At 41.3% G+C, this 15,526-nt stretch overlaps 1 protein-coding gene across 4 annotated transcripts in view; it reads right to left on the bottom strand.

Annotated features, from left to right (window-relative positions):
- The window catches only part of nsd1b (nuclear receptor binding SET domain protein 1b), a 45,470-nt gene extending 35,097 nt beyond the window's left edge, over positions 1 to 10,373 (bottom strand). For 2 of the 4 annotated variants that reach the window (XR_015131306.1, XM_086309330.1), the window contains exons 1-4: positions 9,218 to 9,347; positions 7,346 to 8,250; positions 2,588 to 2,732; positions 184 to 356 (exon numbers count right to left, since the gene is read on the bottom strand). Coding sequence is in view for 3 of the 4 variants with exons in the window: in XM_086309330.1 (XP_086165456.1) it covers positions 184 to 356; positions 2,588 to 2,732; positions 7,346 to 8,233 (1,206 nt within the window). In the remaining variant the exon portion in view is untranslated. Of the gene's footprint in view, positions 1 to 183; positions 357 to 2,587; positions 2,733 to 7,345; positions 8,251 to 9,217; positions 9,348 to 9,540; positions 9,711 to 10,094; positions 10,188 to 10,282 lie in introns of those variants that run through there. The other 2 variants (XM_086309331.1, XM_086309332.1) reach the window with 2 other exon arrangements.
- Between the last annotated feature and the right edge of the window lie 5,153 nt (positions 10,374 to 15,526).

Raw genomic sequence — 15,526 nt, 5'->3', positions numbered from 1 at the left:
AGAAAGATAAGCAAAGACTCCTCAATCTTTGCGCATATTTCAGCTTACAGAAATAACCTGTTTGGCCTTAGCAAGTCTTTTATTTCTGGACGTGCAAGCTTTCCTTTGTTATCTACCAGGAAGGTTCTTTTTTTAACTCAAGGCATGCAAGTGTTGTCCTGCTATTAATAAAATGGTATTTACGGTGTATTTGCTGTTCTGCTCCCTTTGTTTCCCCCTCCGCCGTAGTAGGAGGAGCTGTTCAAATTCAAAGCCTCCATGGAAAGTATGAGTTGATTTTTCCTCCACCCAAACCAGCTCCTGGGGCTCCCCAAACGTCCTGACATGGTAGAGCCGACAGGGCCGGTCGCTAGGCTCTGAGACAACAACAAAAATTACTCTCAGTCCAGTCAGATCAGTGCATCACCTGAAGAAAAGGGAACTTGAAAATATAAGAAGACAGCAGTCTTAACAACCCATAACTGATGGAAATACATGATGTCTTTATGTCAGAACTATGAGCATGACATATTGCTAAATGACCACAATGCTATCAACTGAAAAAAAATGGCTCTATATGGAACTTCTTCTTTGTGGGAAAGGAAAGTACCATATATGCTGCAGATTATGGAGGTACTGTAAAATTAAAAGAAAATGTGCAACAGGCGCAGCAGGAGGCCCGCTGTGACTTTAGAATCATAAAAACACTCCAAGAACCATTAAAAAAAATTCAATAATCATGCTTTTTTTCTTTGTTTTTTTTGTTTTTATTCCCTTAAGACATAGGACACCTACATAGGTTTTTAATTTATATCTTTAATGTTAGGCACATTATGTTTACGTGAAATGAAACGCGCCAAATAAATAAAAAAACTCATTGTAATTTGCTATAAATGAGCAATTTGAAATGTTATTGTTACTGTTTGTGAATAACAATTCTTTGTATACAAAGACTAATGTGCGGCTAACACATAGCCAACATAATCATTTAGGTTCTCAATATATGACAGCTTTTAAGAAAGCTGCATACAATCATAGTTCATCATTGATAAAATGGTGAAAGGTGAAGAAAAACTAGCCAATGATAACATAGTGTAGAAAAGGACTGTCATCCGTCACTTAAGATAACATTTGGCAGCAGGATCCATATGAGCGTCCCAAAAGTGAGAGCATGCACTTGGCACAATGATAGCTTCTTTAATTATTTGTAAACCAATTATTCCAGACACAGAATTACAGTAAGGGACAGTAAGGACATAACAGAATAAGACAATATCCCTAAACCCTCAGGCAGTCATCACTCGATACATAGTCGCATAGCCCTCGAATTCATTCCTGAACTTTATAATGTCAGATATCTTTATTTTACTGTAAGTAAACACAGCAGTTGCTTTTATTCACCAATTATTATTGCCGCTTGAATGCCTCTGATATGGAAACGGGTAGCCTAGTAACTCTGAAAACACATTTTATGAAACTGTACAGAACTACACACATACATACAATTGTCTTTTCATGTCAGAGAGCATGAATTTGAGAGTAATCTTTTAAGTGTACTTCATGTGAAAAACACATATTTTGTCCAGAGAAAGCAGGGAGGCATCATCCTGGCATCACATAAGGAGATAATGTTCTGTGTACATCCATCAATTTTCTTCCACTTCACCAATTCAGGGTCGTGGCTGTAGCTGCAGCCTAACCCGCTTGTCACTAGGAAAGAGTCGGGATATACCCTGGACAGGCTGCCAGTTTGTTATAGGACTAATGGCCAATTTATGCTCACCACATTGGTCACTTTGAACAGTAACGTCAGCATATCTCCAACCCATTTACATCACCACTTGTTACAGTTTACTCCCGAACGATAAGTGTCGCCACTCAGCCAAAATCCCCACATCAGTGCTGGTTTATGAGGAGAAGTCACGACATTTTCCCCCCTTTTCATCTCTATTTAATCTGGGAACGTCTGAGCTCCTGCACTGATATCTGATTCAAGTGGCAGTAATAACAGACATGACAGCAGCGGCGCCAGTTGATGTGACGTCACTTTTGTCGTCATTGTGAGAACGGCGGGCATAAACAGGCCATATAACAGAGAGACAATCATTCACAGTCACATTCACCAGTTAACCTACCGTGTATGACTGGGGAACCTAGCTAAACTGTGTTTAGAAACCATTAAAACATAAACCAGTATAATCGTTCTGTAAAGAACACCACCTGCAGATTTGGGCTTTCACTATTTATTAAGGGTATTATTGTTCAGGCTTTACAGAAGTGGCAAAGTTTTCTCCTGAAGCACATAGTTGCAGTGTAGCCAAATTACCACACCTCATAATTTTCTCCCAAAATCCCCACACTCACTGCAACCTGTACTTTAAGTTGGCAACCCCAGTATAAGAAGTTAAAATAATCAAATATATCTCAAACAGCCTCAACGTCAGGCTGTGTATGTGCTGTTAATCACCGTTAATTGACTCACGGATTCATTCTGTAACCACCAGCTGAAGTTAAGAGACCAAACCATTGCACAGAACAATTAAAAGCTACTCATTTACCAAGCACCGGCTTGGGTTATCACAGTAAGTCAACAATGTTCCAGGCCCACCTTTCGCTCTGTGATAGACTCCTTGTACGGGGTCAACAATCACCTCGCAGGGCCACCATGGTCTCCGGCTGAACTTTGCCCAAACGACTTCACCCTCAACAAACTTCACAGGTGGCAAAGACTTTTTCTTGAGGCTGCTCTGAGGCTGACAACAGAAAAATGAAGAGGGAAATATAAGTAAAAGAATTATTTTCACTTAACAGAACAGTACAGAAGATATAACAGACAAGAGCAAAGATAAAATATGACCTTGTGTAAGTGTACAAATATTTCACACAAACAGATATGAAAAGGATTTACTATCATTTTATATTTTAACCAAAAGTTTCAGTTTCACGGCCTCCAAAAACCTTTTCTGTGGTCTAATTTTAACTTGTCATCATGCCCAGTTCAAACCGTGACACAAACCTCAGCATGGAAACACCAAAACCCAGTACCAATTGTAGCTGCTGGATTGTTTGTGTAAATGTAACCAGGCTGAACTTGGAGATACATGAGCAGGCCTGAATTATGACTGGCATGTAGCAGGCCTGACCAGAGGGCTGACATTGGGAGCTGCTATGATTTAACCCTGTGTAAAAATAAAGGGTCATTGCATCTCAAGTCATCAATTTTTTTGAATTTTTTCTGCTTAATCAGCTCTGATTTTTCTTGAAAATGTCACAGTTTGAAATTTAGACATAATTTAGCTTATATAAAACATGTATTTTTTATAAATAGATATAATTTTTTTACAATCTGAGTCCACGTTTGAACATGAATATATAAGAAATTATTAAAGATTAAAGCCTGAAATGTTCACTGCCCTTCTCTTATCACAAAATTAAATCAGTATCTGCAGTTTGGGACAGGTGCACTAAAAAAGCTCTCAGTATAAGCTAGTTGAAATAAAAAGAAAGTAAAAAAAAAATAAAAAATGAAGGACTTCTGCAAAGTCCCATATTTGAAAACACACTAACTTCACTTTGCAAAAGACAATTTCTGCATTGTATATAGTTACATTTCACAATAATGCAAAACATAATGTAGAATACTATTTAACATGATTTTCTTTATCACAAAAATTAAACAAAATGCTATTATCATTCAACCTTTTATGCTGGATTGAGCAAATATCACAAGTTGTACCACAAAATTAAAAACATGAGCATATTTCTCATTTTTTAGACCTACTGCCCCGGATGAGTCTAATGATTCAGGTTAAGCCTAAAATATACCGAGAGGCATTCAAAATGCAACAAGCACCAATGCAAATCTTTTTATAAATAAAAATAACCACAACAAAATAATTCGGGGTAATAAAAATGAGATTAGTGCCTCATTTCACGTGAGTGTCTTGTAAGGCCAAGACGCCGTGTCCACATTGCATGATCAGTAGTCCGATACAAGCCTAACACTTTAATGCTACGACTGCTACGGGAGACTGCAAGACCTGTAATATAACTATATTAAATTTTACGTTTCTGCTTCCATCTACTGATTTTTGTTTTTCTGATACAACTTTTCATATCTTACTCAATTCAAAATGAGTGTTGAATGAAAAAGTTATTTTCTTCATTTCTGTGACCAAGAATTTCACTTTAAAAAGTATTCTACGCATTTTATTTTGGATTATTGTGAAATAAAATGATATAGCATTCAGAAATTGTCACTAGTTGTATTTTGCAATGTTTGCAAAGTTGTTTTTTTATTAGTCTGTGCTCACATATGAGACTTTATAGGATGTATGGCTATAAAGTCTCATAAAGCTTTATGGGCTCCAGAGAGAGCTGTGTGACCAGAAAAGCTGTTAGCACTGGAGACAAGCTCACTTAAGGTGTCAATCTAAAAGCCTGGGTGTTAGTTCTCAACCTTTTTCTGGCATGACATACTTTAGACTAAGAGAGAAAAACAAAAAACAAAAAAATCACTGAAAATGAAAAAGAATCGAATTTCTTGTCATATTTCCCTCCCCTGGTCATCCCCATCCATCCGGCCGTGGCGCTACACCTCACAGTGTGAGAATCACTGCAGCGGGTGATAGTAGGAACAGCAAATGCAGATTTTACGCTATAGATCACAGATTTCTTGGCCAGCAAAAACAAACTACTGGCATTTGAATAAAGCTGACAGGCAGCCTGTCTTTTGCCATCATTCTGCAGTCCAACTGTGACCTGATTTTAAGCTGCATGCAGCATGAGTTTGAACAACAGGGAATAGTGAAAGTAATACTTGGTTACCTGGTGGAGATAACCAACCACACTGTGGTCATTGTGGCTGTTCTTGTTTTATTACTCCCTGCAATATTTCAAAACACATCCATCCATTTTCTGCAAGTTATCTGGGACATCAGTATGAGCTGAGATGCTCAGCCCTCTCTGTGCCCAGCCACAGTCTCCAACCAGGGTGACACAGAGATGTTCCCAGACCAGCCAAGAGATGTAATCTCTGTGTCCTGGGCCTGCCTTGAGGCTTCCTCCCATTAGGACATGACTGGAACGCCTCACCTAGAAGGTGTCCAGAAGGGATCCTCGTCAGCTACCCAAGCCACTGCTGCAGATTGTTGGCTCTTCTCCTAAATGACTGAACTCCCTACCCTATCTTTAAGGTTAAGCCCAGACATTGTTTGGAGGAAACTCATTCCCATCACTTGAATCCGGGATCTCAGCCTTCCAGTCATTACCCTGACCTGATGGGCGTAAATAAGGGTAGGAACGACAACTGACCAGTAAATGAACAGCATTGCTTTCACACTCAGCTCTCTCTTCACCACCGCAGATGGATATGGCATCTCAATTTCAAAATACTCCAATGTTTCTTCTGAAATGCAGAAAGTGACCACTTTAAAAGCTCAACTCATTGACATCATGTGTTTTTTTAACCGTTAAATGCTTTTAATTTGAAGCTGAAGGATTTGGCTTGGCTTAAATTAGCATGAACTCAATATGGCATTTTTTGTTTATTTGTTTTTGTTGACACCTAGTTCACATCGCTGCAAATATATAAAATATGGGAATAGCTTCAGAGGCTCAATAACCACTGCTACTTAAATGAAAACCCCTAAGATTGTCACTTTACTAAAAGGTTAAGATACCATAACTACAACTAGCCAAATATTTTATTAGTTAAATAACCATCCAACATGTCTGACACAGTTTCACAGGGGTAAAGCCAGGACATGAGAGCTAAGCCTACTGATAACAGCTAGCCCAGCTCTGTCCAAAGTAGCCTTTTAATCCTTTTACCAGCACTTCTAAAGGTAACAACACATGATGTACTATATAATTTATTTAATTCAAATACCTCCTTTGAGTTGAGGAAAACTCTTTAAACTACAGGAAACTAAACTGAATTTTTCACGAACACGGCTTTCCTGTGAGGCTGACATCAATGTCCCATCATGTCTACAAACAAAAAGCTTTTATGGGTTTTTAAGACATTCTGATAGGTCACTGTAGGAATTAAATAACATTTTATTTATAAAGCACCAAATGACAACAATAGCTGTTTTCGTGGTGCTTTATACTCTAAAGGTAAAGATGCTAGAATAACAGAGAGAAAACACCAAAAGTCAGACAACCCCCTATCAGCAGGCACTTGGCGACAGTGGGAAGAAAAAACTCCCTTATAGCAGGAAGGAACCTCCTTGAATGACGCCTGCATTTCATTTAGATGCTTCAGTTTCAGGGTCCAGATGCTGGTTGATGGTCAGACGGTGCCTTCAAATGGATTTTGTGGTCATGCTTTTGAACTTGTGCATGTGAAAGGATGGTATGGACTTTGTTTGTATCCTACTTTAAATATACTGTACTGAGTGAAAACATCCGCTGTGTTGTATTTATATCGATTGTTATGTGAGCCTATCGGTGTCCTAAAGAAGGCAGCCCACAGAGGCTTTCCATCATAAAAACATGTAAAACAGTGCAAACAGTAAAGTTAATATTAATATGAATATGAAATTTGACATTTTGTCATAGATTTTAGGATAACTGGTACCTACAGTCAATCGTGTGCTTTATAGGATGGTTATAATGGTACCGGGGATTTAGTGGGTTAACTGTGGACTATTTATTCAGTGTTTGTTTAGCACTTTGGAAATATGCATCGTAGAAGTATGTAAAATTCACACTGATACTGATGAGTACAACTGGACTGCTGAGATGGTAAAGGCAACTTCTTAGAAAGGTTCTGCAGTTTTAAGGAGTATTTTAAAATCGGATTTGTAAAAGAACTGTCACTTTTTACTATAAATCGCAACAAAAACTAAATAAGAGCTTTTGAGTAATTTGCCTCCATAGCCTTTGTTGTGTGTCCTCTGCTACAGCTCAAACTGCAGGCCCTGTAGCTAAGCATGCCGTCAGTAAGCCATCGGCACCGCTGGCATCATATTTCACCCTCCACGCCCTCCCTTCAGTTCTGCCCTCAGCTTGAACACCTATGGCGGAGGTGAAAATTATCCTTTGCTGCTTTTTAAAAACAGACAGCTGCGGTTTGTTAAAGGCAGGGCAACAGCCGTGGAGCTGTGCGTTTGTCTGCATCAGGCCAGCATTTAAAATAACCAGTGATTTGTTATGACAGGTTACAAGCAGTGAGCCACTGCATGTCATGGTCAAGGTTTGTGTGTGGAAAAAGTTTTGTAATCCAGCTCCGGAGAAAGTATTTCCCAGCCAGGTGAATGCCAGCAATCCTTTGGCTAGACCCAAAAGCCGTTGCTACTTCTAAAAACCTCTGAACTGCTGCTGTTTCATGACGAGATAACTTAGAAGGGGAAAAACTTGCCATTGAATGCCTTGAGGGGCTATCCTCAAATAGCAGTAACTCGGTGTCGCTGTCCCACTCGTCCTCTGAGCCATCCCAGTATCTCCTGCGCTGACCGGAGGACTGGGAGCGGGTGACGACTTTGGCTGTCGTCAGAGAAGAGTCTTTGGAGTGCAAGTTTACGTCTCCGGAGGCGGACTGAAGTACATTCCCCACCTTCTCCCGTTTCTCCTGAATGCCACTGAGAGGTGGCACGGTCCTCCGCTCCATGTCATTGTCGTCATCCTCAAACAAAGAGGATTCAAAGTGGAGTAAGTTGTTCGCAAAGGGACTGTTACTGTCGAGGGAGAAGGCCGGACTGGGTGGGCCGGAGAAACAGTTTTCTGTCTTTTTCTCCGAAGTGACAGAATCAGTATAATTAGGCGCCGGTGTGTCTCTACTTCCCGTCTGGACCTCAGGTTGTTTCTTTTTGGAAGCAATGTTAACAACGGTTGCCTCTCGGCTTGTAACCTGGGTTCCAGAGTGATCCCTGCCAGTGCAATCAGCCCAGGAGTCCCTCTCCATATTCTCCCTATTCTTCTTATGTGTCCCCCACTCCCATCCCCTCTCTGGCTCCCGCAGCGGCAAGACCAGGTCAGGCTGGCTCACCATGGTGGTGAGATGCTGGAGCCTCCTGAGAGGACTGTACGAAGATGAGGAGGAGGATGAGGAGGAGTGGTCCCTTTGCGTCGTGAACCCATAGATAGAGGAAGCATGTTTGAGTGAGGAGGTGCCTCCTGACATGGTTAGCCCAAGCCTGTGATCCTGGCGTCTGGAGGGGCAGGAGAGGACGGTGAGGTCACACCCAGGGGTCAAAGGGCAGCTGGTCTGATGACTCTCCCTTCCTGGGCCTGTGTAAGGCCCACTCATGCTGGCATGACTCCTCCCTGAAACATGAAGACAAAATAATCAATGAAGGGCCTTCTTTCATTAAATGGAAAACCAAAACATAAAGACTTTGGGAGATGCCTTGTACATTAAAATCCATTCTGATTCTTCAAGGCTGTTATTTTCTTTGATTTATTTGTGACATTTTTTAAAATTTTGTTTCGGCACATCTTTCAGTCACTTAAACGTCTTAAGAGCTTATCTGAAGTTATCCCAAGCAGTAATGAGTAATGAGATATTTGAAAAAAAAAAGTGGCAGAGAAAGGGCACAGCTCACAGAGGCGAGATCCGCAAAAGACAACACAGCCTGCCTTCCCGTGGTGTCAAAATTTGGGGGGAAAAAACAAAAAAAAAACGTAAACAGACTCACTGACGACGGGAAGGTCGAAATAATAACGTGTCATTGTAAGAGGGGATTCTGCGCAAACACCGCCGTCGAGCTGCAAAATCCTTTTAGGAATGTTATCGCGATATGATGAAAATGACATCAAGCGCGATAAGGTCAGCCTGTAAACTCGCACACATGGCTACAGTATCAATAAACCCGGTGACATTATCACATCCCGTCGTGTTGGGGGGAAAAATAATTAATAAAAAAGAAAATCAAGCCCGCGTTCACGCGCCGGCGCTGAAAACGCGAATTAAAATGGACCCGTTCGTGCGCGTGCCCAAAAGGCGTGTGCGCGTTTGCATCTACATATATCTGTGTGTTTTTGTATGTCTGTGTGCAGCTGCATGAGTGTGTGTGTGTGTCGTTCGCTGCTCTCCAGTGGCTCAGTGAATGCACGAGAGACAAGACACATACATACATAACATGCGAAGACCACGACACACACAAGTTCACGAACACACACACTCACACACACTTCCACGGGCTTCCCTCCGACAGATGCAGGCTATGTGCATCAAACAGCAAAATCACGCAGAAAACGCCACATGACACGGGATGTGTCGCGAGAATCTTACCATTCCACTGTCGGCCAGCGCAAAAATGACCCCCGCCCCGCTCATTTTGGCGTTTAAATGTGTCAATTTCCAATTTTTTGAAAGCGGATGAGGAGAGTCCCAGCGGCAATACTACTAGGCCTGGATCCTGTGAAACGTACTCACTCTCTACCCCCCCCTCCACAGCCTCCCTCCACCTCCTCCTCCTCCCTCCTCCTCCTCTCAACATGCGCTAAAAAGCCTGGTCCAGCGGCCCCCGGAATAGAAATTCAGGCGTGTTGTGCTCCTCCAGCGACACTCCCCCTTTGCTTTGTTATAACTACAACTTTATAATCCCCCCTCACCTCCTCAGTCTATGGATGTTTGCTCTGTTGCATGGTTATTTCCTGCCCGCAGACTCTGCCTTGCCCCTTGAAAGTCAGTATCTCTACTGTGCGCACTGCCAGTCGTCACCACTGCCTCCCTCCCCAGCCGGTCCAAAGCATGGAGCACAGAAGGGAGCCGTAAATTTCTCCTTAATAAAAAAGATATATAAAAAGACACAAAGAGAGGAGAAAAATCTGAGCTGTCAGCCATCAAAAAACCCCATAACAAAACAAAACAAAAAAATGCACCGGACGACCACGCGACACCTTCAGAAAAAATCGCCCCGCCCCTCTTCTTAATTACAAGCATCAATTATTAACCCAAAGCGGGCTGCCTTCATCAATGACATGCCATATGCCAAACTTGTGCCAACAACTGACATCTTCTTCATCACCACCACCACCACAACCCCCGCATGTGAGGGCAAGCTCACATGCTCCTGGAGATAAGACGAGTAGTAATAAAAATAAATAAATCAACAAAAATGTCCACCACCACGTCTGAGAGGCTGTGAAATGGTGCAGCAGTCTACCCGGAAAAACAGAAGGGTTTCCTTTCCTGAGACGAGTTGCTGTGTAGTCTCTCTGGCTGCACACCCGGTCCCTTCAAAATGGAGTCCTCCAGCCTGAGAGGAGGGGAAAAAAAACAGGCCACAAAGTGTTAATATATGTTCGATATAAAGTTCACCCAGTCACGGAGAAACTGAACCACAAAGCGCACCTCTGCCGTGCTCTGATGGGGTTTCTGCAGGCTGCTTTGGGTCTTGTCACGGCAGTAACATTTTCTGTAACATGTTGTGCCTCCCAAAGTCACTGTCTTATGAGCGTTTCTGCCACGACAGGAGGGGGACTGAGGCTCTCTTATCCTCTGGTGTGTGTGTGTGTGTGTGCCAAACGTACGTCTTGACAGCAAAAACCACAACATTTAATGGCACTTTAACCGTCGACCGTGCTGCTTTGCTTCCAGTTTTTCTTTTTGTGTGCACGTCTGAAGGGAAGGCTTTTCTTCTCTGTCACACGGAGGGGTTGAGAGCTGAAAACAACTGCAGCTCACTCGGCCGGGGAGACATACGAGATTTCTGCCGTGGTGTGTTTGTTTTTTATGGCTGAGGAAATCTCCAGATTTGAAGATTTGTGGGGAGGATGTGTGACTGGGGACACGGAGGATGGTCGGGGGATTGTTTCAGGTGTAAACGAAAAAATACCCCCCCCCCCAACCACAAAGACACACACACACATACACACACCTCTCCACAGTCACCGGGTGGCGATGTGAGAAACGGCATTTACAACCGACATGCCGCAAAAAAGCACTCGCAACCCCTCCTCTGTCAAAAAAACATTGGGTGGGTCAACTATTGATGTTAAATAAATACACCCTTTAGTCCGATAAGATCATTTCTGAGCCAGCAGAACAAAGAAGAGTCAGATTAATGTACGCTTTCTGCCGTCACACACACTTGGTGTGAGCTCCTCTTTCCGTTTGAGAGGGAGGGGGAAACCCGGACGATTTAGGATGCGTTTTGCTTTTCTGCCTCGATCTTGGCAGGAGTGGTCTGCTGAGAAAGAAAAACAGACCTGTAGAGACAGACAGGAGAAAGGCGAGGGGAGAGACGGGCAAAAAGGACAGGGCCTGCTAAGGGGTTTGCGCAGCGCAGAATAGCGCCGCGGATCGGCACGGTCGCGCAACTCCCGGCGAGCCGCTGTTGGCGTCACTCAACTCGGTTTCACGGTCAGTCTCCGCTTCCCGGACTTTCCACCGCTGCATCATTGCAGGTTCAGGTGCTTTATGAGTCAGAGCTTCCGTTTGCAAATGATTTAAAGTGTGAAAAAGTTGTCAATACTCATTTAACACACCCATGAACTCAGTAGATGCAAGACGTGGAAAAACGATTCAGTGATTCAAAAAGACTGGAATTAATATACGCACAGTTACAGTTCATTGAAATTGAATCATCAGAAGGATTTTGTGCTTCTGTTATTTTGTCCATCTTAAATGAGAAAAACTATTTCATTAGTCTCAGTCCTGCATTTCTATTTTTATCTTATTGTATATTTTTATTCTATTTTATTCTACTGTATATAGTATATTATTTTATTCTATTCTGTACAGCTGTGTACTGTATTTATTCTTATTGTATTTGTTATGATATTTTGATACCACGGTAAGCATTTACAGGATATTGTTTTATACAGGAAAACTGTTACTCAATAAGGCCCATATACTAGTTGTTTTTCTCTTTCTATGTGACCCAAGAATTAATGTGTAGGACTCACAAGCTGGTACCTCAAGGTCGAAAACACCACAGAGATGAGACCACTTCCTTACTCCCATCCTCCCTTTTTCTTTATCTCCTGGAAAAGGCTCGTTAAAGGCTAGGTGGTTTGTTTCAGAATTCACTGATGAAAGAACTCTGTATTTTATGTCTAGGAGTGTATTTTGCTGGGATGATCATAAATTGTAGCTGAACTGATAAACTACACAAGGGATACTTTGCTCAGAAGGCAGGAAGACGTTTCCTTATTTGGTCTGTACCGGTTTGAACTGGGAAAGCTGACACACGAACCTTTTTTCATCTATATAAACTGCTGTGTATCAAATAAACCTTTGAGTCGATTTGGGAAGACAACCTGAAGCAGTCTGTGTTTCCTTGTTCTCCCAAGCTGCTCCCGACGTCGTAACTAACCCAGCTGAATGGCATACCTGAGTGTTACTTTAAATAATTAGGAATCTTAGAAGGAAAGGACAGAACTCTGCTTATCGCTCACGCCACGGAGGAAACCCGGGAAGGCAATTTCCTTCAGTATTCTAATTTTTGCGTCATAACTTTTGCACTGTCCACTTCCTGCTGTGACAAAACAAATTTCCCACGTGTGGGACTAATAAAGGTTATCTTATCTTATCTTATTTAAAATGTTCTGTGATTATTTTTGACAAGTTATATTAGTGCTAAATGTTGCTAACCTGTAGCCAATTTCACAACTGTAAAGCACTACATAATATTTTACGATTACGATGTCACAATACAGTATGGTTTGGTCTGTTTGTGCTGTATATATTATGATGAATTAGAGGAATTAGCACATTTTTGTGGATTCCACGCACTGCTGAGATCCTCCTCCACTGTCGTTTTAGTCTGTTGTTAAGTGGTTGCTGGGCAACTCGATGGCATTACGAAGTAACAATGCGTACGTCAGCTTTTGTGGATATAGATTAGATGCCTCTCTCGTGAAATTAAAATGCTACTCTGCTTTTATAAGATATTGTGGGTGCATAAACTCATACACGATTGGTAGTTGGTTGCTAGGCAATGCAATAACGCTACAATATGTGATATGGTAGATGAGAACCTTTAGTAGATGTACTTCGATGTATCTGTGTCCCAAGTTTGTTTGCTTAACTCATGATCATGTAGGAGGAGTTGAACACTATTAGCAGACATAGATGTCATGTATTATATATGATAGTGAGATTATCAAACAAAACATAAACTAAACTACAAATTAGACAAATTTTAAACAGCAACTTACTAGTAAGATATACTTCTTGTTTTTATCCCAAAGGGGAATTCCTATGGCAGCTATGACACCACTGTGGTGTCCGTAGCTGCCATTTAATCATTATTTTGATTTGCTTATATGAAGAGGGAGTAAAATATTTGTTTGTTTGGCTGATTTTACACGCCTCTGTCATTATATCCTCACACTACCTTCCTTGAGGGTATTCCAGAGAGTTAGCGAGAGATGAGAACCAATTTAATACAAAAGCCTGTTATCAAACAGTTACTAGATGACACAGTTACACAGAAATATTTTCTGTGTGCTCTGTGTTATGTTGATAGAAAAATCTATCAACATAGCAATATGTGAATGACATGAAAACAGAGTCCTTCCAGGTTTTTGGAGTTAATCCTGGAGAAGCAAATGACAAACACAGTGATCGACAGGTGCATATTATCCTCTAATGGATATTACTAGGAGAATAGCCTGATAAATAAAGTTCTAAAAGGTTCACATGTTCTCTAGGAGGGGATTCATATTACATAAAGGTAGAACAAATTATATGGAACTATAATCATTAACTGGGGGGTTGCCCGTTCTGCTGCCAGGGAGAAAAAAAAGTAGAAAAAAAAGTAAATAAAATAAATGAATTAAGAATGGTCAACAGTTAGATAAGTAGGTTACAAAGGTACAAGTACCACTGAGATCAAGTAAAGTCAGCTCTTGTGGGGGTAATGAATACGATCCACTTGTTCCAAATTTGGAACAATTTGATTTCTTAACTGATATGTCAGTTTTTCCATTCTAAATATCTCTAAAGCCCAAACCAGTCATCCAGGGTAGGCTGAACTGGGCTTAACATCTTCTTGTAACTGTTTTCTTACTTGCCACCAAGAGTAGTTGCACCAACTTAATCTCACTCCTACGTTCCAGAAAAGGCACCAGACCCATGTATAGAACCTTAAAATCTAGAGGTATTTGAGCGTTAAAGACTGCGCTTAAGGAGGCCTGGACACCCATCCAGAAATCTTTTAACCTGGGACGGTCCCAAAAGACATGGAAATGATTAGCAACAGTCAAGCCACATTGTCTCCAGCATGGCATATGAGCGCCTTTATATCTCTCTTGATATGGTGTCTTGAAGTATCTAATAATATTCTTCCAGCCGTGTTCTCTCCAGCTCATGGAGCAGGATGTACACGGAAAAATTATATAATCATTTAAAGTCAATTGATGTAAACTCTCTGGCTACCTCATTTGGTGCACCAGTTTGAATGTGAATATCTAATCAGCCATTAATATGGCAGAAGGTCAGAACATTTAAAAATGTAGACATAGTCAGGATGACCTCCTGACATTCAAATAGAGCTAAAAAAAAATAAAGACGAAAGGTGATTTGATTGATTTTGAATGTCATGGTTGTTGGTGCTAAATGGAATGGTCTACTGGGATTTTCCCACACAATCATCTGTAGGGCTTACAGAGAACGGATCAGCAGTTGTCTGGATGAAAATGCTTTCTTGATGCCAGAGTTCAGATGAGAATGGTCAGACTCCCTTAAGCTGAAGGCAAAGAAGACAACAGTAACTCAAATAACCACTTGTTACAAACACAGGTTTGCAGAAGAGCATCTCTGAACACAACACAATCGAACCTTGAAGCAGACAGGGTGCAGCTGCAAAAGGCCACACTGGATGCCTCTGCTGTCAGCTAAAAACAGGAAACCGAGGCTACAATTCAAACAGACTCATCAATGATGATGCAAACATTTTCTTGGGTCGTTTTATGTTTTTAAGTACCAGCTGAGCATCATTTAAACACCACAACCTACAACCTACTAGAGCACCTTTCAGATGGGGTGGAGCAGGAGATCCAAGTTATGGATGTGCAGCCAACAAATCTGCAACAACTGTGTGATGCTGGACCAAAATCTCTTATGAATATTAAAACTTGTTGAATCTATGCCATTAGAAATTAGGACAACTCTGAAGGGAAAAGAAGGTCTTACGGCATACTAGCAATGTGTGTCTAATATAGTAGTCAGTGAGAATAAGTCCAACATTTACTGGTCTCCACCACCTTCTTAATAAAAACTAAATGCTAGTTTCAGACTTTGTGTGTCTGCTGGTTGGTGCTTGGTGAGTTATCAAAAGTACAGCTTTAGTAGTTCATTCTCTGAAAACAAACCACAAAAACTAGTGCTAGATATGAGTGCAGTGAGCGGGAACTATAAAAACGGTATACACGTAATTAAGATACACTGTTAAGAATCAAACCGATGGGTCTGCACATTTGTCAACCCTATGAGTTCTTATCTGTGCCATGATATGGTTTCCCTTTGAACTTCTCTTCTTGTTTTTTTCATTTGATTGACTGTTAGACTTTCCCTTCACTTTTTTCCCCTATTAAACGTATCATCTCTTATGTAAAGGATTTGCAGTTCATCATGCATCAACCAGAGTGG

This window comes from Aulonocara sp. 'chitande type north' Nkhata Bay, linkage group LG10, assembly GCF_057382095.1.
Source record: "Aulonocara sp. 'chitande type north' Nkhata Bay isolate Kocher_YH1m ecotype deep benthic linkage group LG10, A_spYH_male_GT1.1, whole genome shotgun sequence".
NCBI classification, from domain to species: Eukaryota; Metazoa; Chordata; class Actinopteri; order Cichliformes; family Cichlidae; genus Aulonocara; species Aulonocara sp. 'chitande type north' Nkhata Bay.
This window is presented reverse-complemented; position numbering and strand designations above follow the sequence as displayed.